The 27,594-nt window shown below is 35.9% G+C and overlaps 1 protein-coding gene across 2 annotated transcripts; it reads right to left on the bottom strand.

The window, feature by feature from the left end:
* On the bottom strand, positions 1-22,439 carry LOC131161962 (aldehyde dehydrogenase family 3 member H1-like). 2 transcript variants are annotated; one of them, XM_058118037.1, is made up of 10 exons: positions 21,873-22,439; positions 19,852-19,920; positions 19,636-19,732; positions 9,737-9,943; positions 7,410-7,525; positions 7,195-7,299; positions 6,932-7,104; positions 6,734-6,824; positions 6,128-6,277; positions 1-388 (listed from the first exon to the last, which is right to left on the bottom strand). In XM_058118037.1, exons 1-10 carry the CDS (start codon positions 22,089-22,091, stop codon positions 155-157), a joined length of 1,461 nt encoding a protein of 486 aa, XP_057974020.1. In that variant the 5' UTR covers positions 22,092-22,439; the 3' UTR covers positions 1-154. The 2 variants fall into 2 exon arrangements, with proteins under 2 accessions (XP_057974020.1, XP_057974019.1); XM_058118036.1 differs by having other exon boundaries at positions 6,932-7,299; positions 21,873-22,419.
* Between the last annotated feature and the right edge of the window lie 5,155 nt (positions 22,440-27,594).

The following is a 27,594-nucleotide window of genomic DNA, read 5'->3' as shown; positions in this document are numbered from 1 at the left end:
TAAATAAACACTAATAAATTATTTTTATATATTAAATAGTCTGCACGCATTCATGAGAGCACAAGAGCCCCCCCTGTAGCGAGTGAGATGCGAGAGAGAGATGTGAAGGTGAAAAAATTACAAAATACAAATTACATGCAACAAGTTAGGAACCTTATGCCCATCCAATCAAAGCACGAATTATGCCAAGAATACTACCGCCCAATAGAGCCTTCAATAATTTTAGGTTCCCAGGCGTGTATGGTGGGTACCTCTGCGCTGCATCACCGACAAACCCTCGGTGCAGAACAGACTTCTTATGGCTAAAAGCATCAAAAGAGAACTTCCCATGGTATGAACCCATCCCACTCTCCCCCACTCCTCCAAATGGTAAAGTTGGAACTGCAAGCTGCACCCATCACATTTACAAAGACATTTGGTTAGTGCCGGATGTGCATATTGTATAAACTGCTATGGTGCATTCACTAATGGATGTTGAAAAGCTTGTAATGCAAAGCAACACCAAAACACACTATGGTGGAGGAACCCAAAAAAATTTTAAGAAAAAAATTTCGGTAGAGACTTTAGAATTTAACTGTTTCATTTGAGTGGCATGTGATCGATGTGAAATTTTGCTTCTCTTTTTTTTGACCCCAGAATGAAGACTATTAATGGTTATTTAGTCATTTAGTATTATTATTAATTGTTGAGAGTTTGGTTTGTAATAAGGGTAAGTTAGTAAGGGTATTATGGTCATTCCAATTGTACTTGACATATATTATAAATAGAGAGACCTATCATTGGGCGTAGGCCTTCCATTTTACCCGATTATTTAACATGGTATCAGAGTATGATTCTGAAACCTAAACCCTAAGTGTTACCACCACCATCAAACCGAAGCCTGAAACCTAAAATCCACTGCATGTCTATCATCATAGAAGATTTTTTAGCTATACTATAACCCTAGAAAACAGCTAGCAGCAGCAGAAATTCAGACCAGTCGCTGGAATTTTCTGGGCGACACTGCCAGTTCAAGAACATCATATCCACTATAGATTTGTCAAAACCAACACCATAGTCACCCACAGACACTGCCAATCTGCTCCCCTCTGAAATCCAACCTCCAGGCAGTGTCCTGCACACCCTCACGCACCGGACGAAAGGCTGCCAGGGCTGACCCCACACGCCGGCGTGTGAAGCCACTTTCAGGCATGGTTTTGACCTGAAATGATCCAGCAGTGATCCAATCTCTCTATTAACATGTTTTTGAAGTTTTTCGTGATGCTTTTTGCCCAAAGATCTCACTTTTTTTAATTGTTCAAGTGTGGCACCCAAGGAATGATTGTTTGATGCTTCGTGAAGTAGTTTATCACTGGTCATTGAGTTTAGTGGGTCTGAAACAGTAGGATTTTCTGCGTTTTTTTATTCAATGATCGAAATCCTTCCATATATCAAAATATCAAGCTGTTGGACATGGGTTTTGCTCAAAGACTCAATCTCTATTTAACCATGAACTCATGGTAATTCGTCAGTTGTTGTTCGGTGTTAGCAACTGTCATTGATGACTTTCTTGGAGCAGTGGTAGTGCTCATAAGCTATTTTTTGTGAGGCTATGGCAGTTGGTGATTTCTCCATGGTAGTCTTAGCAGTTCACTTCTCCAATTGTTTCAATGTTGTGAGTTGCTTTCTTGGGGCTGAGTTTTGAGTTTCTTGGTGCTGTGGCAGTCTTGTACCGGTTTATTTGTGACTTGTTCATGGTTGGTCACCTTGTTCGTGGTTGTTCCGATTGTTCCAACAATTAATCTTATGGTCATTGATCTGAGTTTGTGAATGTTGGGATGGAGTTCGCAAATCCCAAAAGTATGGTTCCTTCATTAATCAATTGTTTGAGTGAACCCCATACTGTAACTATATCAAAGGAGGATTATTCAAGGTTTCTCCAGTATCAGTCATCTCAAAAAGCATCTTCTCACATTGCGTATTTTGCCCATAAATGTAATCCTACAGTTTGTATGTCATCTAGTATCCTTCCTACTAGTCGTCCTTGGGTTATCAATTCAGCTGTCACTGACCATATAACAGGTGCAACCAACTTCTTGTCTGCTCTTTAGTATTCTAAAAATCTACCTCAAGTCAACCAAGCTGATGGGTCCACTATTGCTATTAAGGGGATAGGAACAGTAAATCTCACTCCTTCCATCTCTCTTTCTTTTGCTTTACACATTCCTAAATTTCCTTTCAATCTCATGCCAGTTAGCAAGCTTAAAAAGTCACTAAATTGTTCCGTCACATTCTTTCCTGATTTTGTTGCTATTTAGGATCTGAAGACGAGAAAGACAATTGGCACAGGATGTGAGGCTTGTGGACTTTACTACTTTGAGTCGCCTTCTCCACCCATTTCCTGCACAGTCGCAGCTACACCACTTCAAATTCATTGTCACCTTGGTCGTCCGTCCTTGGACAAGTTGAAACAGCTGGTTCCTACATTGAGTTTTGTGTCTAATCTTGAGTGTGAGTCTTGTCAATTGCGCAAGCATCATCGTGTTCCCTGTGCTTACCGAGTCTACAAACAAGTGGTTAGTCCTTTCATGCTAGTCCATTCCGATATTTGGGGTCCTAGTTATGCCACATCAAAGTTGGGGTTTCAGTACTTTGTTACATTTGTTGATGACTACTCTAGGATGACTTGATTATATTTAATGAAAGATCATTTTGAATTGTTTTATGTCTTTCAAGCCTTCTATTCCCAAATAAGGACTCGATTTGATATGCCAGTCAGGATACTTCATAGTGATAATGCTAAGGAGTACTTCAGTACCCAATTCGTTACTCATATGACTAGCTCTGGTATGATCCATCAGTCCTCTTATGCCCACACTTCACAACAAAATGGGGTTGCAGAGCGAAAAAAAAGACTTTCTTTAAGTCACTCGTACCCTATTATATCAAATGAATGTCACCAAAGTTTTTTGGAGTGATATTGCACTCACAGCTTGCTCCCTCATCAATAAAATGTCATCCTCTGTCCTTGGCGACAAAATCCCATATTTGGTTCCCTAAGGCTCCTTTGTTCTCCCTTCCTCCTCATATACTCAATTGTGTCCTTTTTCCATTAATTAACTACAAGAATGGATAAGTTGGATCCTCGTGCTATCAAATGTATCTTTTTGGGCTATTCCTACACTCAAAAAGGATATCGATGTTATAGTCCTACTTTACATCGATTTTTCGTCTTAGCTGATTTTACCTTCTTTGAGTTTGATTCCTTGAGTTTTGTTGACCTTAATGAGTCTTCCTCTACCTTGCCTTCCAGATCCAAACCTAGTATCTATGCCCAATCCTCCTAAATCTTCATCCAGTTTGAGTCCTTCTCGGTGCTTGAATCATCCCAATTTGCAGGTATACACACGACGACTCAAGGGGGAAGTGCCTCCTTCAACTATGCCTCTAGTGCCCTCGTTGGATGATCTTATTTCCCATGATGTTGATCCTCTTATAGCTATTCGAAAAGGTAAACACACTTGTACCCAACATCCGATCTCTAATTTTGTTTGTCATGATTCTTGTCACCCTCTTATTACATTTTGGTTAGTACTTTATTTTCCATTGCTCTTCCAAAATAGATTTCTAAAACCCTATCTCATTCTGAGTGGAGGAAAGCAATGATTGAAGAGATGTGTGCACTACATGATAATGATACTTGGGATTTGGTACCTCTTCCTTCTAATAAGTCTATGGTTGGTTGTCACTGGGTGTACACTGTGAAAGTCAATCCTGATGATTCTGTGGCTCATTTGAAGGCCTGCCTCATTGCTAAGAGGTATACTCACGTGTATAACTTCAATTATTTAGACACATTATCTTCGGTTGCTAAACTTGTCTCAGTACGTTTGTTCATTTCTTTAGCCACCACTTGTCATGGGCCTCTACATCTATTAGATGTGAAGCATGTTTTCCTACCTAGTGATATTCATGAGGTATATATGTAGCAACCACTTGGGTTTATTGCTCAAGGGGAGTCAAGCTCAGCATGACGAATAAGAAATCATTGTATGAATTAAAACAATCTCCAAGGGCATGGTTTGGTTGTTTTAGTATTGTAGTACTTGAGTTTGGCCTTCATCGGTGCGCAGTAGATCACTCTGTTTTTTATCATCATACTCCATCTGGCAAAATTTTGCTTATTGTGTATGTGGATGACATTGTGATCACTGGTGATGATGATCGAGGCATCCAAGACCTAAAGCTTTCCCTACATAGCAAGCTTCATAAGTACTTCTTGGATATAGAAGTATTGAGATCTCTTACAGGAACTGTATTGTCACAGAGAAAGTATGTTCTTGATCTTTTAGATGAGACAGGGTTGTTGGGATCCAAACCTGTTGATACATTCATGGACCCCAATAGTAACTTAGTGCCAGACATGTGTGATTTGTTACCTAACCCAAGTCAGTATAGGAGACTTGTTGGAAAGTTGAATTATCTCAGTCACCCGACCAAATATATCCTTTGCAACAAGAGTAGTGAGTCAATTTCTCGATTTCCCGATAACAAGTCACTAGTATGCAGTAATTCAAATTTTGCAATATCTCAAAGGTGCACCAAGGAGTGATTTTTTATATAATGATCAGGGTCACTCTCATATGCAGGGATATACAGATGCAGATTGGGCCTGGTCACCTTCTGACCAAAGATCCACAATCAGGTAGTGTATCTTTGTGGATGGTAATTTGGTGTCTTGGAAAGTAAGAAACAAACTGTTGGTGGCCAAGTCGAGTGTTGAGTCAGAATACAAAGCTATGGCGCACACTACATGTGAACTTGTTTGGGTGAAGAACATGTTAAAAGAACTACGTTTTCCACATTCTCAGCCTATGGAGTTGATGTGTGATAATCAAGCTGCTATTCATATTCCCTCCAACCCTATCTTCCATGAGTGTACAAAGCACATTGAAGTTGATTGTCATTTTATTCGAGAGAAACTTGTACAGAAGCTCATTACAACCACTCATGTGAGGTCTAAGTTTCAACTTACTGATTTGTTCACTAAAGCCTCGGGAGGTGCTCGTGTGAAATTCATTTGTAATAAGCTAGGAGCATATGATACATATGCTCTAGCTTGATGAGGAGTGTTAATAGTTATTTAGTCATTTAGCATTATTATTAATTGTTAGAGTTCGGCTTATAATAAGTGTAAGTTAGTAAGGGCATTATGGTCAATTCTCATTGTACTTGACATATAATAAATAAAGGGAGAGACCTATCATTAAGTTTAGGTCTTCCATTTTACCCAATTATTCAACAAAAACCAATTTCCCTAGCCCCCCAAATTAAATAATTACCAATAAATTATTTACTCTTTCATGACAATTTCCTGAGTGACTACTGCTTCTAGATCTAATCCAACTCGAAATTATCCCCACATCCCAAATAAGACACCCTAGCTAATATGGACAATGTTCAGCACACAAGGAACCTGGTAAAGTACTAATCCAGCTGCAACTTTTTCATATAATACATTTACACCAACACTCAGCACCATAACTTTTAGATAGTGTTTGGGAGCATGGATTTTGGGGCTTGAATTTGGATTTGTGTAGAGTTGAATATAATTTTAACTATATTTTGTCCAAATTAGTAATGCTCCCAAACACAGAGTTAGTTCACAGAATGTCTATTCCTAGAAATAAAATGGTTGTGCTACAGAGATTTAATAAGTTAGTGTCATCATCATAATTGATAATTAAAAAAAATTATTTATCCATGGAACATAATAGAAAATAGTTCACAGAATGTCTATTCCTAGAAATAAAATGGTTGTGCTACAGAGATTTAATAGGTTAGTGTCATCATCATAATTGATAATTAAAAAAAATTATTTATCCACGGAACATAATAGAAAAGGTATAAATGTTCTCAAATTTCACAATGAGAATGCATATTTTATTCTTATCCTATTCCATGTTAGAATAACACAAAACTATGCATCACTACCTTTTCATAACTTATTTAATACATATGCAATATCTATTCTATTTCTGCCTCATTCCATTTTGTGAAACAAAGTCCATGTTCACATCTAGAGCGCACCAAGTCATGCACTTAAATGTATGTGCATAGATGTTAATGTTGAGCAAAGAAAACTCACATGCAAAGCAACATCATTGATAATCAGCCCCCCTGCAGAGACGGTCCATACAAACTTTTCCTTGAGCTTCTTGTTGTTGGTGAACATATATGCCGCAAGTGGCTTTGTTCTAGCATTTATTAAATCAAAGCTGTCTTCGATTTTGTCAACCTTTTCCAGATCAATGGAAAAATAAAATCATAATAATGTGCAATAAAAATGCATTAAAACCAGAAAGAGAAGTAAATAATATTACTAAACAATTTTTCCTTGGCATCTTCTATGTTTCTACAAAGACAAGACTATTTTCCCTTCAACAACTTCCTGCTCCTCATGGCTACTCCTAAATAAAGCAACTACATGACATAAGCAGCTCATTTTTTATTTTATTTTTTTGCCAGTCTGCAGTCTTTCCAGAATGGGATCTTCATCATTTTGCAAAATTTCTTCTTAAAAAAATCAGGATCAAGTTTTCTGTCATTTTTTATCCAGAGTGGAAAGATGCAACGTGCCTCACCTTTGGTGTGGCTTGTTCGAGATCAGTCCTTGCACGAAGTCTATATAATTTAGTTAAGCATTGAAATAAAAAACCATTTCTACGGATTGTATTGGTTGAATGGTTCCTACCTTAAGAATGGGAAGCAAAGGACCAAATATCTCCTCCTTCATGATCATGGAATCTTCTGGGACATCCAGCAGTACAGTGGGGGCAATCTTTCTGCAATGAATGGAAAAAGCAACAATGATGTCAAATGGTTCATCCCATATAGCTTGAATAAACTAACAAGCAGTAAAATGATCCACAGATGACCCCGCAGAACTCACAGTTGGATTTTGTCCCTCTGACCTCCATACACAACCTTACCGGAAACCTTATCATCATCCAACAGCTTAGTCAAGCGAGCAAAGTGATTGGAATTCACAATGCGGGACAAGTCCTTTGATTCCAGTGGATCCTTACCATAGAACTTCTCCAATTCACATTTCAGAGAATCAACCTGGAGAGAAAATGGAATCAGGTAAATGAATTTAAATGGAAATTGCAAATTGTAGATCAAAAGCATCTTTTTACATATAGTTAACTTTACCAACTTTGGAGCATAATCTTTCGTTGTTATAATGTAATCAGGAGAAATGCAGGCTTGCCCATTATTGCATCCCCACTTCCCAGAAATTATCCGCCTCGTAGCAACCTTGGGAAAAGAGAGACAAATTCATAAAGTATAGAGACAGCAGCCACTGCACTATAATTGGCAACTTGCAAATAAATATGACAACAGAACCGCGATTATCATCTTGTTACTTTTAAATTGATGTCTGAGTCAACAATAACAGGAGATTTTCCTCCAAGTTCCAAAACCACAGGTGTAAGATGCTTTGCAGCAGCAGCCATGACAATGCATCCCACTTTTCCATTTCCTGCATGATTGGAGGATTACTTGTTTGATAATAGCTTGCATTCAGGAATGTAAAACAAATAATCACATAATTTTATGGTCAATGCATATTTATAGTTGGGTTTAATGGCTAACACCTGAAGAATCAAAATAGACAACAAGCAACAATTTGTATATCCCCTGCAAAGAAATATCTCAAAAAAGACTGAATATACCCACCTGAACAGCCTCATCTTGTAATGACATGGTCAAATGCATGTTATGCAGTCAGGTGATATAGTGTGATACTAGATTGCTTTGAATAAATCTGGTTTTCACAATTTTCATTTCCATAAAATCAACAACAATAGCAAGCCTAAAGTCCCACTAGGTGAGGTCAGTTACATGAATCCTTTTCCGCCAATTCACCCAATCCAGAGCATTTTCCTCTATTAGATTAAGGGCTACTAAATCCTTCCTCACTACCTCATTCCAAGAAATTTTAGGCCTACCCCTATTCCTTTTCATGTCAGAACCCATAACTAACTCACTTCTCGCAAGTGTTCTACTAAGTCTGTGTTTTAAACGCCCAAACCATCTAAGTCGTCCCTCCCTTGTTTTCAACCGGTGCAATGCCTAAAATTTTTGCATACATGTTCATTTCTAACATTATCTTTTAATGTTAAACCACTCATTCACCCTAGTATATGCATCTCAGCAACTTTCATTCTTTGTATATGTTGTTTCTTAGTTGCTCAGCATTTTGAACAAAAAAGCCTATTAATCTCTTGATTATCCAGTTTAATTTTCTCTCGATTGCTACTCCTTACATTACTGAAATAATATTTCATATATTCAGTTTTATTCCTACTATTCCTAAACCCTTTAAACTATAATGTAGCTCTACAAAGTTCTAACTTAGATTCCACTCAGCTCCTACAATCATCAATCAACCCGATATCATCTGCAAACAACATATACCAAGGGATCTTATCTTGGATATTCCTAGTAATTTCATCAATTCCATAAAATATCTAACCCAATCCAAAATTGATGTTTAAGCAGAGCAGCAGTCCAATAACCCAGCACGTTTGTATGTATGTGTATATATATATATATATATATACAGAGGGAGAGAGAGAGAGATATGCATTTATGTGTGCGCATGTACTCATGGACTCCAAGACCCAGACCGGCTGACCATGGTCCAACTACGATGTTCTAACTGCAACATCCACGGGAACTGGCGCATCATATCACCAAACTTTTTTTAACAAATGGACCTTTGTGAATTCATAGATTGAACTCAATCCAGTTGCAAAGACCTATATTAATGGTCAACCATTGTACCCGGCTGCCAGCATGCTGTTTGGCAGACACAAGTCTGTTTTTATTAATTCAATTATTCATAGTTATTTATTTTTCTTATAACCGCAAATCATTTTAATCAGGTTCCAGAATTTTTTTTTTTTTTTTTTTTCAATCTTTGGCATATTGATGACTGTTCATCTACCGCCTGAATTTCTTCAAGAAGAAATCGAATTGGGCTGACTGAACTGGTATAGAGAGAGCTGATCTAAGAAGTGAGAAATAGGTCCAGAGTCCATTCCCTTCATTGATTAAAATAGTAAACCATTGTCTCCTAATTATCTTGCAGAGACATCACAGGCAATCATTTCCAGTCTTACTAGCGACTTCTGTGTGTTCTTATCAACAATCAAAGAGCTTAAAGAGATACAATATTAGCTGTACTAAATTCACAGGATTTATTTTGTTTCAAGCGTCAAAATTGTGCACTTTTTTTCGCCGTTCCTTCTCTCTTTTTTCTTTCCTTCTGAGTGCACAGACATATGTCCAGTGCTACTTTTGGCAGGAAACAACAGTAGTCATCAGCATTCGGGCTGTTGCCATTTGTGATAATAGCCACTTGTTTTTTCTGTTTGTATGAAGCTGTAAATAAAGGAATCAGATTGTACCATTGTGGGATAGAGACAATGGTATTTGACAATGTGCACAATAATCCCTTTTTTGCCAAATATGTGACCCATGACCCCTCACAGCCCTTTCCTTCTGAAAATTAACGGCCTTTTTTTTTTTTTGGATGTGCGTGGAGAACAGAAAATAAGAGAAGGTAAATAATAAGAAAAATAAAGGGACGTAGAGAGGGTTAAAGCCTTATCTATTAAAACATAAAATAAAACATTAGACTCTAAAATAGACCAAGAATGTAAATAAATAATGAATGGATCCAGACCTGTATAAAATATCTTATCCCATTTTTGGTCTAGTAATGCAGATGTTTCAGCAACAGCCCCCTCAACAACTCTTATCGCAGAGCTATCCAAATATTCCCCTAAATATTTTGCAATGACTGAGGATGTGGCCGGAGCGATTTCTGATGGTTTCAAAACCACACAATTACCTGCTGCAATAGCTCCAACAACCGGATCAAGAGATAACACTGAAAAGATTCATCAAAGAAATAGTTACATTAGTTCTTTGTAGCGCTCCATGTCATTCCCATAAACATAAAGTGATTCAAAAATGATCAGCCACTAAAATTAATCAGTTCGAACAAAACCAGACCGAAGCAAAATATATTTCATATATGTTAAAGCTTGATATACATTGTTAGCCCACAACCTAATAGCTTAAACTTTTAGATAAAATGGTAATCTAACATGTTATTAGAGCTGGTTACTAGGAGGCCCCTGGATTCTAGTGTTGTTGCTTCCCATTTAAATAAAAAATTATTGTTTTCCATGTAATAGGTGCTACCGATGTGTTTTATCTCTCCATGTGCTGTTTGGGCTGCAAGTGCGAGGGAGTGTTAAAGCTTGATATACATTGTTGGCCCACAACCTAATAGCTTAAGCTTTTTAGGTAAAGTGGTAAAAAGTGGTAATCTAACAATATATAAATGGAAAAGAAAATAGATTTGTACACAAATGGAAAAGAAACGCATTTGTTACATTCACAATTTTGTATGCCAAAAAAATCTCGAAGAAATGCATGTTATATGAATAAATAAAGATAGCTGATGATAACTTTAACCAAACTTGTTAATCAAATCAATTCTAACGGAATGGAAAGAGATGTAAAGTAAAAGTATTCATAGTTTGTATTGCCAAAGAGAACCAAGAGTTGTTCAATGTAATGGTATTCAAAAGTGACAGGATTTCACAAGCCCAGTACTAAGGGCCAAGGCCAAATCTATATATGAGAAAATTCACTCAATCCAAAAGAACCAAATACAACAAAAACTTCTGCCCATACCCTACAAAAGATTTTTTTTTTTTTTTTTGTTCATAATAATTACTGCATTAGTGGTTGACTAGTTAGTTTATTTAAAGCTTACAGTTTACTCTGAGGATTGCACAACTGGCGGCCCTAAATATAAACCAGGAAGAAGATGTCCCAATGTAGTATGAAGAACTTTAGATGTTTTTTCCCAAATAGGGATGACAACAGAGGGACTCAAAATTCAAGATTATGCAGAACAAATTGGACAGTGCACTGATCTATAGATCAGGATTGAAAATGCTAGTGATGACCACATGGAACTACCACTCCGGTTGGAAGAGGGATTAGGACTCATCATGAGTTCTTGAAAACTTCGCTTTGTGAAACCTGCTAGTAGCTACACTGCTCTGGCACATCTCAATTGCTAGAAGAAGATTATGATGATGATAACTTCAGAAGGGGCTGTTTTCCATCTCTTAGTTTCATGGTTAAAATAGTGATATATTAGTAAGTCAGCCTCCTTGTTATATTCTGCAAAATATTTTTTACTTTCTATACAGCCAAGAACATATGAGGACTCAAATGAACTCAGCAAAATAAGTGAAGTCATAAAAACATTTAATTTTTAAAGTGCCAATGTCTCAAAGCATTTCAATAATCAAGCATGAAACACAAAATATGAGCCCCAACCCAAGGAACCATTTCTTGACCATGACACTTTACAAATTTAACAGCGTCCAGCAAACCTCAAGAAGCAATAAAGAGATGTAGGACACAGAATTTCCCCAAACTCTAGAATTTAGACTTCATTTCATGAGCATGAACTTAAACGTTAAACCACACTAATTTTTCCCATTACAGTCATCTGTCAAGCTTTACATACAGAACCACAAAGATGCCATGCTCCTTAAAAGCAGATTCCTCCAAATGATCAAATTATTAGGACTAATCTCCAAAAGAATAACATCATTTCTTCCATAATTAACCACATGCTATCATTTTTTGTTGGAGCCCAGTAGGCACTGGACCATAACAGGCTAGTCTTCAAAATACAATGACTATAATGACAATACTTAGGAAATGCAATGTAGGCCTGTATCTGCATAAAAACTCTTTGCTAGTTCCTCAATTTATTGCATATGCTCGACCATCTGACAACTCTGCCGTTTATCAAATAGATAAAATGCTTACTTAAGTTTTGATGGGGAAGGATGATACACTTAAAATTCAGAAACGATGCACTGCTTGTATTCAACCCCACTGGATGCACTTCTCTTTGAAGTCAAAATCCTGGTATAAATACCAAGTAGAGATCAAATTATTCAGTATTTGAGCATATTTAAAATCGTGTTTGTTGCCCTTAAGTAGAATAAAAGACCCAACAAAATTCTCTAGGAGACACTGGCAACAAGAGTAATAATGAAGGAAGAACAAAAATGTGCCAAAAACTCAGCATCGCTCATTATTAACCTTCACACTTAACAGCACATTTACCCTCCCATTTTTTCCAACTGTACAGAAGACAAGGATAATATCCCTATGAAAAATACAAAAAAATTAAATAAAGGCCAAAATATGAAGAGAGCCTCAAATCATCTGTGCAGGCTCTTCAATAGTACAAGAATTCCAAAAAATGAAAAACTAGAGTTAAACAACGCAGTACAATTATACAATTTTTATTTTTTTTTTTATTTTTTTTTTTGTGAAGAAAGATCACCATTATATATATATATGATCAAAGACAGCTTAATGCATCGCTGTGTTGTTGGGTTTCAAAAGAATATATGCCATTCTAGTCTTTGATATAGATAAGAGTATGAAAAGTGTAAATCATTTTGTGGACAAAAATATCCTTATCTCTAAAACTAAGGCAAAAAAAATTTTTTAAAAATTATATTCAACTAAAATTAGATAAAATTACATTTAAAAAGACTATTTTGGATAGGATAAGATTTAAACCTTAAAAAAAAAAAAAAAAGTTCATTTAGTTAAAAAAAATCATAAATGCTGAAAAAACAAGATACGTCACCAGAAAAATACAGAATAGGTACAACTCTCTGACATCTCCTAAAACTTTTGTAAGGTGTCTCATACCATTCAAATGTACAATAATATAATTTTCAAAGGTAAATATTAGGAATAATTTTTATCTAAAATACTACGAATAAATTAGAAGTAGCTTCTATATAATAAAAGGTCAAACTTGTTTAAAATTAGAAGAAACTCATTGATTGTTTGTTAAGTAAAGAAAATAACAACTACAAAGATTTTAGCTGATGAATCACAATTTGTATTAATGTTTAATTACTAATACGTATAGGAGTTGTGTGTCAAAACTATTAAATTATACTCATGAGTCCCGCTGTCATTTCAGTTTTCACTCTTGTAGCTCTCTTAATCTTTGATGTTCGCCACTATGGTTGATGCATGCTAAGACAGGAGGAGTAACCAGGCAAGTATCAGTCCAATTCTTCGATTGAGAAAGTTGGGGAAGGAGATTTTCTTTTTTTTCTCGAGTATAACCCAGTTTGTAGTCATTAGACGAGGACCTCCTAGGGTTTGATGGCTGCAAAATGGTTCTCTGATGAACTGTCTTTGGTTTTTGGTAGAAATAAGACAAAATACATAAAATGTACAGACAAGGTCGGAAGAATATCAGAAAAAAGATTAAGTTTGATGGTAAAAAAATTAATAGTACCACTAAATTTCAATACCTTGGATCTATTATGCAAGCTGAAGGGAAGAATATGTTATACATAGAGTTAAAGCAGGGTAGGTAAAATGGAGAAGTGCTTCGGGCGTGTTGTGTGATCATAGAATACCCTTAAAATAAAAAATAATGCTTCATAGACACCTACAAGACCAGCTATGCTATATGGATCAAAATGTTGGGCAACTAAGAAACAACATACCCAAAAGGTAAGAGTTACTAAAATGAGAACGCTAAGGTAGATGGGTGGTATATCATTAAAAGATAAATTAAGTAATGAGCATTCGCGGTTGCTTAGACATAGCACAAAAGATAAAACAAGGAAGGGGCATCACAGATGGTATCTGAGATTGACATTTGCAACATAATCCAAATAGTGCACGAGCTAGTTACTATTAGCGGTAGCAATAGGGATAGACCTAAAATAACTTGGAATGAGATAGTAAGGATTTAATAGCCCTTAACTTATCAGAGAAAATTGCCTACAATCTTATAAATTGACAGAACAGGATTCGTGTAGCCGATTGCACCTAGAGCATGGTTTAGGATGGGGCAAGAATGGGAAATTTTTTCTGCATTTAGATCAAGTGGGTCTAAAGGAGAGTCTGAAACAGATTATTGCAAGTATTCTGTTCACTGGTTGAGCTGAATTCTCCCACTATGGCTGTTGCTGGTTCAGGTCTACAGAAAAAACAGTGGAAAGTACAGTGAGAACAACAAAATGCTCCATTGCGGAGTGAGGTCGAGGCATCAGATTGAAAATGATTATGCGTGAAATGCAGTGGAAAGATGCAGGTGGGGCAGAATGCTGCTTGAGTGCCAGCAGGCAAGGATTTGTGTATGGGGAAGCACATAACAGTAATAGGACAAAAGATTGTGGGAGCCTTTCCAAGGCCCAGAATGTTCCATTTGGATGTGAGTTTCTGGGGATTTGCTTAATGCAACAGGTGGTGAGTAGTAATGTGCAATTCAATTGTAACAATCCTAAAGCAGATACGTTTCTGTGCTTTGCAAGTAGGACAGCTGCACAGGTGGGAAGAAGAAAAAATTCTCAGGTGAAAGAGAATTGCTCAAAAGGACCTCACAAGGATCCATCAAATGGCTCAAACAGAGGGGAAAAGGGACTTGTTAACACTGATGGGCATTCAGAAATCAAACATGGTGGCTGGTGACTCAGGGAATACATGTTTCTGTTATAAGAGAAAACAAATAATATTGACAATGATCCAAAGAGTAAAAAGAGAAGAAACAATATGTCCTCCAAACAACAGAAGAAAACAACCAGAAAAATTATAAAATCCCTAAGCAATTGGCCTAGAGAGAGGCCAAGAACACTGCTCTATACCTAACAGGCAAAGAAAGATTGTGCAATCACTGAATTTTCTCACATTCCTTTAAAACCATAGTACACAAAATAGCAAAAATTGCACTATGGTATAACATTTCTCCCTTCCTACTCTTGCCAAAACCCCAATTTAGCACAAGCAAAAACTCACCCACCACCCAAGGTGGGAATCTGGGAATACATGCAAGGATCAGGAAGGGCAGAATGTTACTAGAAGAATGTCGCTAGAGAGTCTTGAGTGCAAGGTGCTAAGGGTTTGAAAATAGACACGGAGCAAAGATTAGGGAGTGCTTATGTGGGAGATAATGGTAAAGATTAGTCTCTCATTGATGGTAATGATTATAAAAAGGTTGAGGCAACCAAGGTTTATGCTGTCGGATGAGTAAATTTTAGAAGGAAATATGGATGGTTGTAACCGTTAGTCTCAAGGAAAATAAAAATTGACGTGATGTGTTTGATAATGAGAGTGATTTTGATAGTGAGTTTGCTGGTGATGGTGGCATACTATTGGATAAGTCTCGTAAACATTATGGGTATGATTCTGATGACAGTGATATTTCCCATGTGTCAGCAACGTCACTTGGAGGGTTAGAGAGTTAAGACAGTATTCCTATTTGAGGATAATGGAATGGATAAAAGTGGCAGATGAGCGATCAGTTTAGGGATAGTATTCTGCCTACCCCTGTCTCTCCTGCAGTGGAAATGTGGAATTAATGAGAAGGATTTAGAAGCTGAACAACTACCGAACAAGATGGGTTTGTGGCTGTCTGATCCAGAATTATCAAGAAATTCAATTAGATGGTGGTAAGAGTAATCAGTAATGTGAAAAAGGGATGTCAGGAATAAGCAAACTTGCAACATTCAATAAATTGGTATAGAGAAGGTTAGAAAGTGATTAGTTTTCATTTAGATTGTTTCTTATTTGTTTGTCTTTTGTTTTGGTTTTTCTCTTTTGAGGGGTTCTTGTCCTCCTATAGTCCGTAATTTCTTTTTGCTCTCCCTTAATATTTTCTTTTTGCTATCTAAAAGGAAAAAATATTACGTCCACCGTCTCTTTTAAAATAATATATTAAAATAATTATTCTAATAGCATACTAAATTTATACAAACTATTACATAATTACTCAATACTAACTGTATTTAATTATTTTCATGATGAGGATTGATTTATCTTCATCTGCATCATGTAACTTTTTTCTTTTATATTTAGTTACAAGAACAATGTGATCTATTAAACAAATATACTATAAATATTAAATCAAAATGAAAATGAACACAAAAAGAAGACTAATACAAGATTGAGTTAAAACTAAAATAAATTGTGTGAAATTTTCAAACATAAATTTAGATATTTTACAAAATAAAAAAGAAAAAATAGTATACACCTTTATTTATTAAATTTCCATATATAGTGTTATGTGATCAGTAATACACTGTAATATATTTAAATATAATATTATATAACTTTAATTAGTGTGTTTCTTTTGTATGATGTCTTAGGATTTTTCATGCCCATATATCAATATTGTGCCATTGCACATGTCCTTTTTTTTATGGTTTCAAAGAAAATAGAAATTTTTATATATAATTTTTGAGTATTCCTACTTTAATTTATAATAATAATAAAGACAATTTATCAATAATAAAGACAATTTATCATAAAATATGATTTTTTTAAAAAAACAAATATAAATTATACTAAGAATTATCAAAATATATCAATCTCAACGTAATTACTAGTTATTTAGAAAAAACAAATACAAGAACAAGTGCACAAAGCACTTACACAATATCACTCTATCATATGTGTAGGGAGAACAAGATATGCATAGTCTTGCATCTAAATTTGGAACGATTACTTTGTGACTTGAACCTTTGATCTTAGGGTTTGGGTGTAACAACATTATCATTGGGTCTCACCTACATTAATTTATTTAATCACTTTAAGGTTTTGTAGCTTCTATAAATAAGTTCATCTTATTGGTACTTATTGTGGCTTCATTCAACATGCCCAAGGAAAGCAGGCACAGGTCAACACTAATTTGTTGTGCTCTGCACTTCTAATTTAAAAAATAAATAAACAAATAATTTCTAGTTGAGAGGAAATCTTTATGATGACTAGGACGTTTGCAATGACAAGCAATTTGGTTCAAGACTTCAAATTGAAGGTGTTGGACAAAAAGAAGACCAAGAAAAATAAAGGCTGAGATGATAAGGAACGAAATTAGTAATTCATATGCCACATCAACAACTAAGCATCTAATAACACCAAACCAGAACCGAATGACAATTTAAGGAGCCGTTTGGTACCACTACCAAAAAGTTGAGAAACAAAAACCAAAAAACCAAAAACAGAAACTAAAAACTGAAAACCAGCAGCAACTTGTTTGGTTAGCATTTATAAAACTAATACAAATTTAAAAATTAATTAAAAAAATGCTCATTTTCATCTTTAAATCCAAATACTATAAAAATATGATTAAAATAATAAAATTGAAAATAATATTACATTTAAAAAAATTTATATAATAAAAATAAAATTTATTGGACATGACAATTGAAGTTCTATGGCGGGTTTTAGAAAAAAAGGATGTATGTTGTAGGTATACCAATGTCATTAAGGATATGTACGATGGAGTAATGACTAGTGTAAGGACTATAGATGGAGAAACTAGAGAATTTCCAATTACCTTAGGTGTACATCAAGGATCTGCTTTGAGTCCTTATCTTTTTGCTTTAGTGATGGACCAATTGACTAAGAGTATTCAAAAGAAAGTTCCATGGTGTATGTTGTTCGTAGATGCTATTATATTAATTGACGAAACTAGGATAGGTAGAAATAAAACAGAATATATGAAATGTAATTTTAGTAATGATAGGAGGAATATTAGAGACAAAGTTAAACTTGATGATGAAGAAATAAATAGAACTTGTAGATTTCGACACCTTGGATCTATTATGCAAGCTAAAGGAGAAATTGAAGATGATGTAATGCATAAAGTTAAAGCAGGTTGGATAAAATGGAAAAGTGCTTCAAGTGTGCTATGTGATCGTAGAATACCCTTAAAATTGAAAGGGGAGTTTTATAGGACAGCTATAAGACCAACTATGCTATATGGATCGGAATGTTAGGCGACGAAGAAACGTAATATTCAAAATGTAAAAGTTGCCAAGATGAGAATGCTTAGATGGATGAGTGGTATAACTTTGAAAGATAAATTAAGGAATGAACATATTCGTGGTAAGTAAGGTATAGTTCCTATAGAAGATAAGATAAGAGAGGGACAACTCAGATGGTATGAACACTTGCAATGTAGACCATAAAGTGCACCTGTGAAGAAAAGTGACTTAATTACTGTGTGGGGCAGTAGAAGGAGTAGGGGTAGACCTAAAATAACTTGGGATGAGATAGTAAGGATTTAATATCCTTGAATCTATCAAAAGAAATGGTCCATGATCGCATAAATTGGCGAAAAAAGATTCATATAGCCGACCCCACTTAGTGGGACTAAGGCTTGGTTTTATAGTTTTTGTTGTTGCAATTGGCATTATCATTATTTTTGAAATTTATATATATTTTTCTTTTAATTATATTTAAATTCATATTATCATGTTGATTTTAATTTAAAAGTGTATAAAATAAATAAATTTTAATCCAAAAAAACTATTTTTGGATATTAAAGTGTCTGCCAACAAGTTGCCAAAACAACTAAAAATCATAAAATCTAGTTTTCAGTTTTTTGACAAATAGCTTAAAACCAACAACAGAAATAGAAAACTAACAACAGAAACAAACGCGTTTTTATAATCAGTTTTTTCACTATGGAGAAACAAAACAAAAAACAGCAACAATACCAGACAAACCCTAAGTAATTTCAATTTTCAGCAGTGTCCAGGTTTGAAATCTTGTAAGGACTACACTACATGAAGAGTATACAGCCGGTACCTCATCTTGGACACAACAGCATCAATGAATCATGCTTTTCTGAACTGCATTCCTAACATCCTATGGAAACTATCAATGACTGCAAAAGCATCAACATACTGTCTAATAGATATTATTCCAAACAGTTGCAGAGATAAAATTATTTGCAAAGTACATTAAAGTTGGTGCATGCATGTACGCATACAACATTGGAGAACAGGGAAAACAAAAGAAACAAGCATGACCAACAAAAATCTTGATCCTTTATGCAGATAATTTAGATCAAGGGGAAGAACAAAAACATGAGTTAAAATCATGAATAAAATAAGAAAAGGGAAAATAAAAGTGAAAACGCTTCTGCCATAAACTATAAAAGAAAAAATTAAGAGAATCAAAGGAAAAATAAATCAACACCAAAGCAACACAACACAATGAAACAAGAAAAACATATAATGAAACTTAAGAATTTTTTTCTGGTTCCCCGTGCTCAGTTAAAGAACGCATATGGGCAAGAAGGGATTCAAAACTTGGACATTAATCCCACAGGCAATTTGTTGATCTATACTGCATACTCCATAGAAAATGTTATCAACATGATAATCAACAATGATTTCTGTTATTGTTAATCTTCTGGTCACCAAAGTAAGGATTTTCTCATGATATCTTGAATCTACGACTGGGCCCCTGCTCCTTTCAAGTACTTTTAAAACTTCTGTAATTATTACTCAGCAGATAAAGCCATAAAGGTATAATAGATGGATAGATAGAGACATAGAGTATAGGGGGAAAACCTCTATCCAATTTTTTTTTTTCATTTTTCTTCTTTTCTTTCTTTTCTTGTCTTTTCTTTCCTTTTTTTCCCTTTTTTTTTTTGGAGAAGCATGATACATAACTTTAGTACAGGGAAGTCAGACTGGGTTGCCAACTTACAGAAGGGGTAGTTCCATGCTGAAATGACCAACACAATACCCAGTGGTTCTGAGACTATTTCTGCTGATGAAGGGAAAGTTGTTAATGAAGTTTTAACCTGAAGAGGAAAAAAGAAGAGAATTATCATTTAATTATGCTCATCTGAATGAGCATTTCAGAGACAACATGAAAAGCAACAGAAAAATCTACTGTAACAGAGGTTAAGACAATAAATACCTTTTCTGGAGTCATCCAAACACTTAACTCCTTAAGAGCCTGTGTACACGAGTTCTTTAACATAGTAATCTGTAAAAAGAAGCATACCAAACAAATTTTGGAAAAGAAACATTTATCAGAGTAAAAACAAAACAGTACAGAATGAAAATTTCAAGAGAAAAGAATGCTTCAAGAGGGTATGACTCCTAACTTCCACACACTCACAGAGGGGGCATGGGGAGAGAGAGAGAGAGAGAGAGGAAAAACTAGTAGCATCTTTATAAAAATATTCAACATGATTTAATGTATCTTTTACCTCTTATGATTATCAAACAATTTTACTTTTAGTGAGCCAGAATGAGATCAACAGAAATGCTAACTGATCTGTAACGTTACCAAAAAGACAAATACCACAAAATCCAATTGGAGCAGTTGTAAGAGTTATAAACAGCTGCTATGTCAATACACTATTAGATACTGCTTGTACTGACTGCCCAGATATGTTGACCAATGGTATCTTACTTGGAAAGTTTAATTGCATAATCATAGACAATCATAATAAAACAATTTCCAGATTATTCCATCTAATGCTAGCGCAAATCCTCCACATTAAGCCAAGCTATGACATTGCTATTTCACATTCTTTCTAGTTAAGCTCAAAGGAGGCAATTTATCACATAGAATTTATAATTATTAAATCATTCAGTGATACTCAAAATTCAAAAAATATATACCATATTGTTCCAAAAATCTCCAGATTATTGCCTTTTCTCTTTTTTTTTTTTTTTTTTTTTTCCTCGCAGAGAGTTTCCAAGATTATTCAAAACAAAGCCAGAACATATCTTCCTTCCTAACATGCATTACTTGTCCCAAACTCAAATTCATCAGTCAATTTTCTTCCAATCATCCATAATATCTTCTCCACTAAGTCCCAATTTCTGAAACACCTGAAAACTGAAAAAGTTCCAAATTCCAAAATTATTGGACATGATATAACATGAGAAGCATACATAAACAAAATGAACTTTTGGTCTTAAAAAACAAGCTGTCAAGCCACAGGGATGTACAGCATGAACTGGTAAACATGCCTATTTCAGTGAGCAAGCCAATCTACATAAATTTGCCCTGATGGAGCACCACATCAGGATTTGGGACACTTCTCTTTGCTAAGTTTCTCATAACCATTTTGCCTTTAGGTTAGGAATTTTTGTCCACCTTCTTTCACGTATTTCCCTCTTTCTATCAGCTTGTATCTTATGTCCATATGTACCTCTGGTGTACCTTCAAAAAAGTATCTCCCATCTTTTAAAAAAATTTGCTCCAACCAATGGATAAATAACATTTTTTGAGAGAAAAACCAAATTATTGGCCAACCTCGTTATGGGATTCAAACAGGTGGGTGAGTCATAAATGCTCCTAGCCGACCCCATATACACAAATTCCTCAAGCCTTAGATACATTTAAGAGTCCAGATGGTCCCTAGTCCCATTTGGTTTAATCCTTGACTGAGATATTCCTGTCACATAAACTGCTCGCTCTGGCTCATGAAGGCATAAAACAAAAAACTGTATATGCATAAAAACGAAGATATCCGTACAAGAAAAAACGGGGAAAAATTGGTTGTTTATGTTGCAAAGTGTCAGTGCGCAGGAGTCAAGCGAAGAGAAAGGTAATTTTGTTCTCCATCCAATAAAAATCTGTACCATTTATCAATTTCTTAGAGACGATACTGGAAACATAAACTAACTAATTTCAGATAACCATATATTCAGTAATCAGAAAAACATCAAAACCACTAGATTTAACTCAAGTAAAGACCGGTCAAAACATATTTGGTTCACCGGGCAAATCAACGACAGCATCTATTTATCTGATTTTCTCAAAACATGGACCAAAAAAAACCACGAAATCTAACAGAAATGAAGAAAATCAGAGCGAGGAAAAAAAATAAACAAGAGCAGAGCATGTCGTGAAAATGGGGAATGATTAAAAAACAGATAGGAAAATTTCGACACAACTAAAGAAGTAAAGGATTACATAACCTCATAAACAACGGACTCAAGCTCGGGCTTGGAGAGGTCCGCGCGAAGAGCATCGACTATGTCGCGCTCGCGATCATCCACCATCTTGACGAGGCCTTTGAGCTGCGTCACCCTCCACTGATAGCTCCTGGTCTTACCGGAAGCGAAGGCGCCTCTGAGTTCAGTCACCAGCGCAGACGCAGCATCGCCGTCGAACGCCGACTTCCCCGCCTCCGCCATTCACAAACCCAGCACGTACTAAGCAGTTCAGAGAGAGAGAGAGAGAGAGAGAGAGAGAGAGAGAGGGAGTTATTGTATTGAGATTAGAAGTTCTTTCGCTGGAAGTAGAAGGCAAGAAACACAGAGTAGTCAGGGACAACGACGTTAGGATTTATAAGAGTGGCTGTGTTTCGTCGCCGGCGGCTTGAGTAAAAGGAGGGGCGTGAGACACGCGCCATGGAACGCGTGGGAGGCGCCTTCGTCGGGGTCGGGGTTAAGCAGATTATCCTGCGGCGTTTTTGAGCGGGTACAGTTGGTGGCGACTTGAGGTGTCTTGGCGACTGTATTATTGCTGTGACGCCGCAGTAAATGGCATGGCACGGGTTTCAGACCTTCCTTTAAGCGTCGTATTTAATTTATTTTGCTATATTATTCTCCCTTTTTAAAATAGGGAAAAAAAAAATACTACTAACGTTGACCATGAGGACGAAATTCATTCAACTAACATCCCACAACTAAATTCATTGGTATGTTAATGGGCAACTCTCCTGAATACCTTGAACTTATGCTTAACAGGATTTTATATTTGGAGTAGTATTAGATACAATGAGATATAATATAAAATTATATTAAAATTTATTTAAATCTATCAAAATCAAAATATAAAATTTAAAATTCATGCTTTCAAATACAATTTGAATGAATTTTCATTATAGTTAACCAAACCAAGAAGCAATCATAGTTTAACAACCTTTGAAAGTGCAAGCCAATCAAGGGAGGCCTTTATTACCTTCCTTCCATCCATTATGACTTTTCCTTTGTTCAACCAATGTCCCAAGAACTTACTTCCTAGTGATTAAACTCACACTTTACTTTCTTGTTATACTGTTGACCTTACGGGTCATACCCTGATTTAATTATGACAAATACTCCGATATTTAACGTTTGTCAAGTTTGTGTGCAGGACCATAGTAGGAAAATTATATTGATGGAACATGACAACTTGAAGAAAATGAAGACTCGAAATATTTATTAATTGTTGTAATGTATTGAGTCTGTAATAGTAATTAGGATATGGTCTGTAATAGTCTCTGCATGTTATGCATGTAAGTTTCTGTAAGCTTAAAAATGTCATAAATTGACCATAGAAACCGAATGGCCTTAGGGCACCCTTCGGTCGACCAACACCAGGTTTTTGGGTATAATTGAAAAGACCCTGGGTCCCTACACATTGTGCACAAAATCCTCATAATCACTTAACATATCAAGGGAATTAATTGAAATGAAAATGAACTTAATAGGCATAAAATGAGTGAGGTAGGGCGACCGAACCCCAGGTGAACAAATCACCTCGGGCGCCCGAAGTCAACAATTTGACCTTGGTTCGGGCCACCTAACCAGAATGAACGCATTGCCCTCGGGCGCCCGAACCACTTGAAAAGGACTTTTCACCAACTCGGGCTACCAAACAATTTAGTTCAAATTAAGCCCTGGGCGACCGAACATACGAGTTCGGGTTGCCGAACGTAGGATCGAGCACTTGAATTAACGAAGAAATGTTTCCACTTAGTTTCGGGTCATTGAACTTGAATCTGGGCAACTGAACTGCATTGAACACCTTTTATTACTAAGTCTAGTCGGGCGACCGAACCTCGGTTCAGCCACCCGAACCTTGGCGAGTTAAAAATAATTTAATTGCTGTAAATTGAGTTAATTTGGGTTAATACTCCCTAAGCATTTTAGAACTTTTCTAATGATACCCAATAGATCCCAAACGGTTATATTTTTTACCTTGTCTATAAATAGAGGTTCATTTGTAAGGATTAAGATGAGATTAGCCAAAAATAATTAGCAAAAATTCTCTCTATCTCAAAATCTCATTTTGTCCAAATACTCTCAAATCTTTACTCTGTTGATACATTCTGAGTTTGTGAGAGTGTATTTTGAGTGTTTGTGATTGCTACACTTTGCTAGATACTCCCATTTGATTGTTTGAGTGTGATATTATTTTTGGAGAGTTAGCAAAGTTTATGCCACAGATTTGAACATAATAAATCTTGTGTTGGGATAAACTAACAAACTTAGGATATTTGCATTGTTATTGCAAGTGTCATATAGCTTTGATTTTGTTGTGCAAAATATTTTCTACAAGCTATAATACTTTTTCAAACTATTCTTGTGCTCATTTTATTGAAGAAAATCTTTTAAAGATACTTTCATTATCTGATTAGCATCTTAGAAACCCTAATTTGTTATTGAGATTTGATATAAATTGTTTCAAAGACATAGCTTGTCTTAGAACACTCTTGAGCATACTTGTTATCATATCTTGTTGAGTGTTGCTTGCATAAAGATACACATCACTGAGCTTACATTTACCTACATTGTTGATGTGTATGTAATTGATTAAGTATAATGCGCGTATTGGGGTACATATCTGCTTTACATGAAAGTATAATCATTGTACTAGTTACTTTGTGAAAAATACTGTTGTATTTCCAAGCGTGACCTGAAAGGATTTGATCTAGCCCGGAAGGATCAAGTTGGGGTCAGCCTTGTGAATTTGACATAGGGCCTTCTCTGCCTCGCAAGGGGAGTTTGTAAAGGTTGAGGTCAGCCCCGTGCTAATTGACCTGATTATAATCAGTGCCGTTCCACCCGTTAAGTGAGCAATTAATGGAATCCTCGGTCTTACAAGCTAGAGGGGGACATAGGCACAGTTGACTGAACCCTAATAGCATATCTTGTGTGCACTATTTATCTCTCTGCAATTTACATTCCTGCACATGTATGTTATAGTTGGTGAATGTTGCGCATGATTTTAACTTTCGCACATTATATTTATCTGCGCATTTGGAATTGCATAGATAGACCCTAGGTTATAAATGCACTGATGTCAAACCTAGGAAAATGTTTTAAATTCCAATTCACCCCTCCCCCCTCTTGGGAATACACCAAACCTAACACATATAACTGATTCTTCAACAATTTAGAGAACTCCTTTAAAGCGTTGCAATGATCCTCCAAAGAATCATTATAAATAACATTGTTATCTGGATATATAACCACAAATCGGTCAATATATTCATAGAATTTATCACTCCTCAAAATTCAAAAAAGTAGCAAGGGCATTAGACAAACCAAATGCCATCACCAAGAATTCGTAGGAACCGTACGTAATCATGCATATTGTTTTTGAATGATCCCCTTTATTATCCACCCTTACTAGCACCTTGATTATAGGTCCATCTTTGTAAAAGGCGGGTTTTGATAAGCGATCAAAAAACAACTCCATTTTAGGAAAAGGATACTAGTTTTCTATAGTGGCATTGTTCAATGTATGATAATCCACAACATTCACAAAGAACCATCATGTTTCTTTTGAAAAAAAAAAAAAACACACACACACACACACACACACTAAAGCACCATATATAAAAGGTCTTAGAGGGCTGGATGAGCCAGCCCTCAACAATTTATCCAATTGTTTACTTAATTCAGCCAATTCCAAATTTGGTGATTAGTTGCATGTCAAAACGTATAAAGAGACTTTGGGAGTTCTACAGGCGTAACATTAAAAGCTTACACAATAAGTCTATAAACACATCAAGAACTTCCACCACCTGATTTGGTTTAATTTCCACAATAATGGCAAAAAATGTGGAGTCTCGTTTCCTTAATCTAGCATTAATTTGTATACACAACTAACATTGCAGCAACCTTATGCTTGCCTAACTTTTTTCTTTGATCCTTGTTCACCACTGAAAGAAAACAAGAAGCTTGTTCATAAAAAAAATTAACATTCGACCAAGGTGGGTTATTAGCATTACTTTGGTTTTCACAAAATAATTCTATGCCTAAAATGACATCCAAGGATATTGCCATCAAGCTGCATTATTCTTCCTATAAACGCATGTTCAGGGCAGTAATAGCCATTCGCATAATAGGCCATGTTTGATTCAACTTCAATTCGATGTGAGTTTGAGGTTGAACCTTGCCACTTCCTTCTCTAGAACAAAATTATGAGAAGATTCCACCATCATGTTAATCTCAATTCCATTAATCATCACTATCGCATACATAAGACCTTTTTAAGATTAGGGCTTCATAGCGATGATAGTAATTGGCAATTGTAATGGGTTAACCTATGATAGTCCTTCAGTATCCAAGTCATCATCCTTTGAATCTAAGGCTTTCAAAGCATTTAGTTTCTCTCATTTTATACAACTATGTGTTCAATGAGGACCGTTTCAAACAATGAAGCTACCCTAAATTTGAGGATTCAGAAAGTATTCTTTCCCTTACGCTGAATGTAGCATTTGCATTAGATTGTCCTACTTTTCCTTTTTCTTCCCTTTCTCTTCTTTAGCCTTGTCTTTATCTTTATCTTCCTTTGGATTCGCTTTCAAACCCTTAATCTTTGTATTGATTCAAAAATCAACTAAACCATTTGTTGTTGTTATAGTAGCAGGGCACCTTGTCTCTGCAATTACATTTGAATATATGTAAATTTAAGATACAAAAAAAAAATCAAAGAAAAAAGGTTGTGTCACACCCTGAACCCGGAAATGGGACCCAGGGGTGAAAATATAATCTAACCTGTCCTTGTATCATACAAATCATCCACAGATACAGTACAAAGGATTAGGGTATAACCTCCTGGGGTTCCCAGACACCCTATATACATCCAAACACAACAAAATATACGCAGCGGAAAAGGTCTTTCTATATATACACAGTACCATACCAGAGTCTATACAAGAGTAGGAACATGCTCAAACATATAGCGTACAACTGGGTGCCAACACATCCCAAAATGGCAACCCATCAAAACACAGTCCTAGTACTTACCTAAGTGCTAACCACAGTACACCGGCCACTACACTCCCTACACCAGGACGCCAGTTCTGGTTACTTGAAAGACTTATAAAAATGTACGTACAGTAGGGGTGAGATACCTCTCAGTAAGGAAGAACACAGGTTATATCGGTGTGTGACATTTGAGTATTATCATAACATACTAACATGCATAGTTCAATAGTCAAAACAATCAAAAACTAGTTCCAGTATTTTCACAAAATAAGCAATACAATCTGGTGTCGTCACACCCTTCGGCTCGAAGCCGGATTGTCTGGTGGTATTTCATACCCTTCGGTAAAAGCCGGCAATCTGGTGATATTTCACACCCTTCGGCCAACGCTGGCAGTCTGGTGATATTTCATACCCTTCGGCAAGCCCCGGTGCCCCCGGTAACCTGGCATAGCATCAGCATTGAACCGGTGCAAATTTGGTGCTCGCACATCCTTTAGCTCGAAAGTCGGCCAATCTAGTGGTATTGCGCACTCTTCGACAAAAGCCGGATTTTCAAACCTGGAAAAATTCGGAACCCCGTTCCTATTTCACCAAGATGCAACATATGCATACTCATATAACCAAACAAACCACACCCATTTGGTAATCTAAATTCACGGTTTTCCAAACACATACAATTTAAAACGATTCAAGGCACGACCATCCCAATAAC

The sequence above is a fragment of the Malania oleifera genome, chromosome 8, assembly GCF_029873635.1.
Source record: "Malania oleifera isolate guangnan ecotype guangnan chromosome 8, ASM2987363v1, whole genome shotgun sequence".
NCBI classification, from domain to species: Eukaryota; Viridiplantae; Streptophyta; class Magnoliopsida; order Santalales; family Ximeniaceae; genus Malania; species Malania oleifera.
Note: the sequence above shows the minus strand (reverse complement) of the source record. Positions and strands in the feature narration are given on the sequence as shown.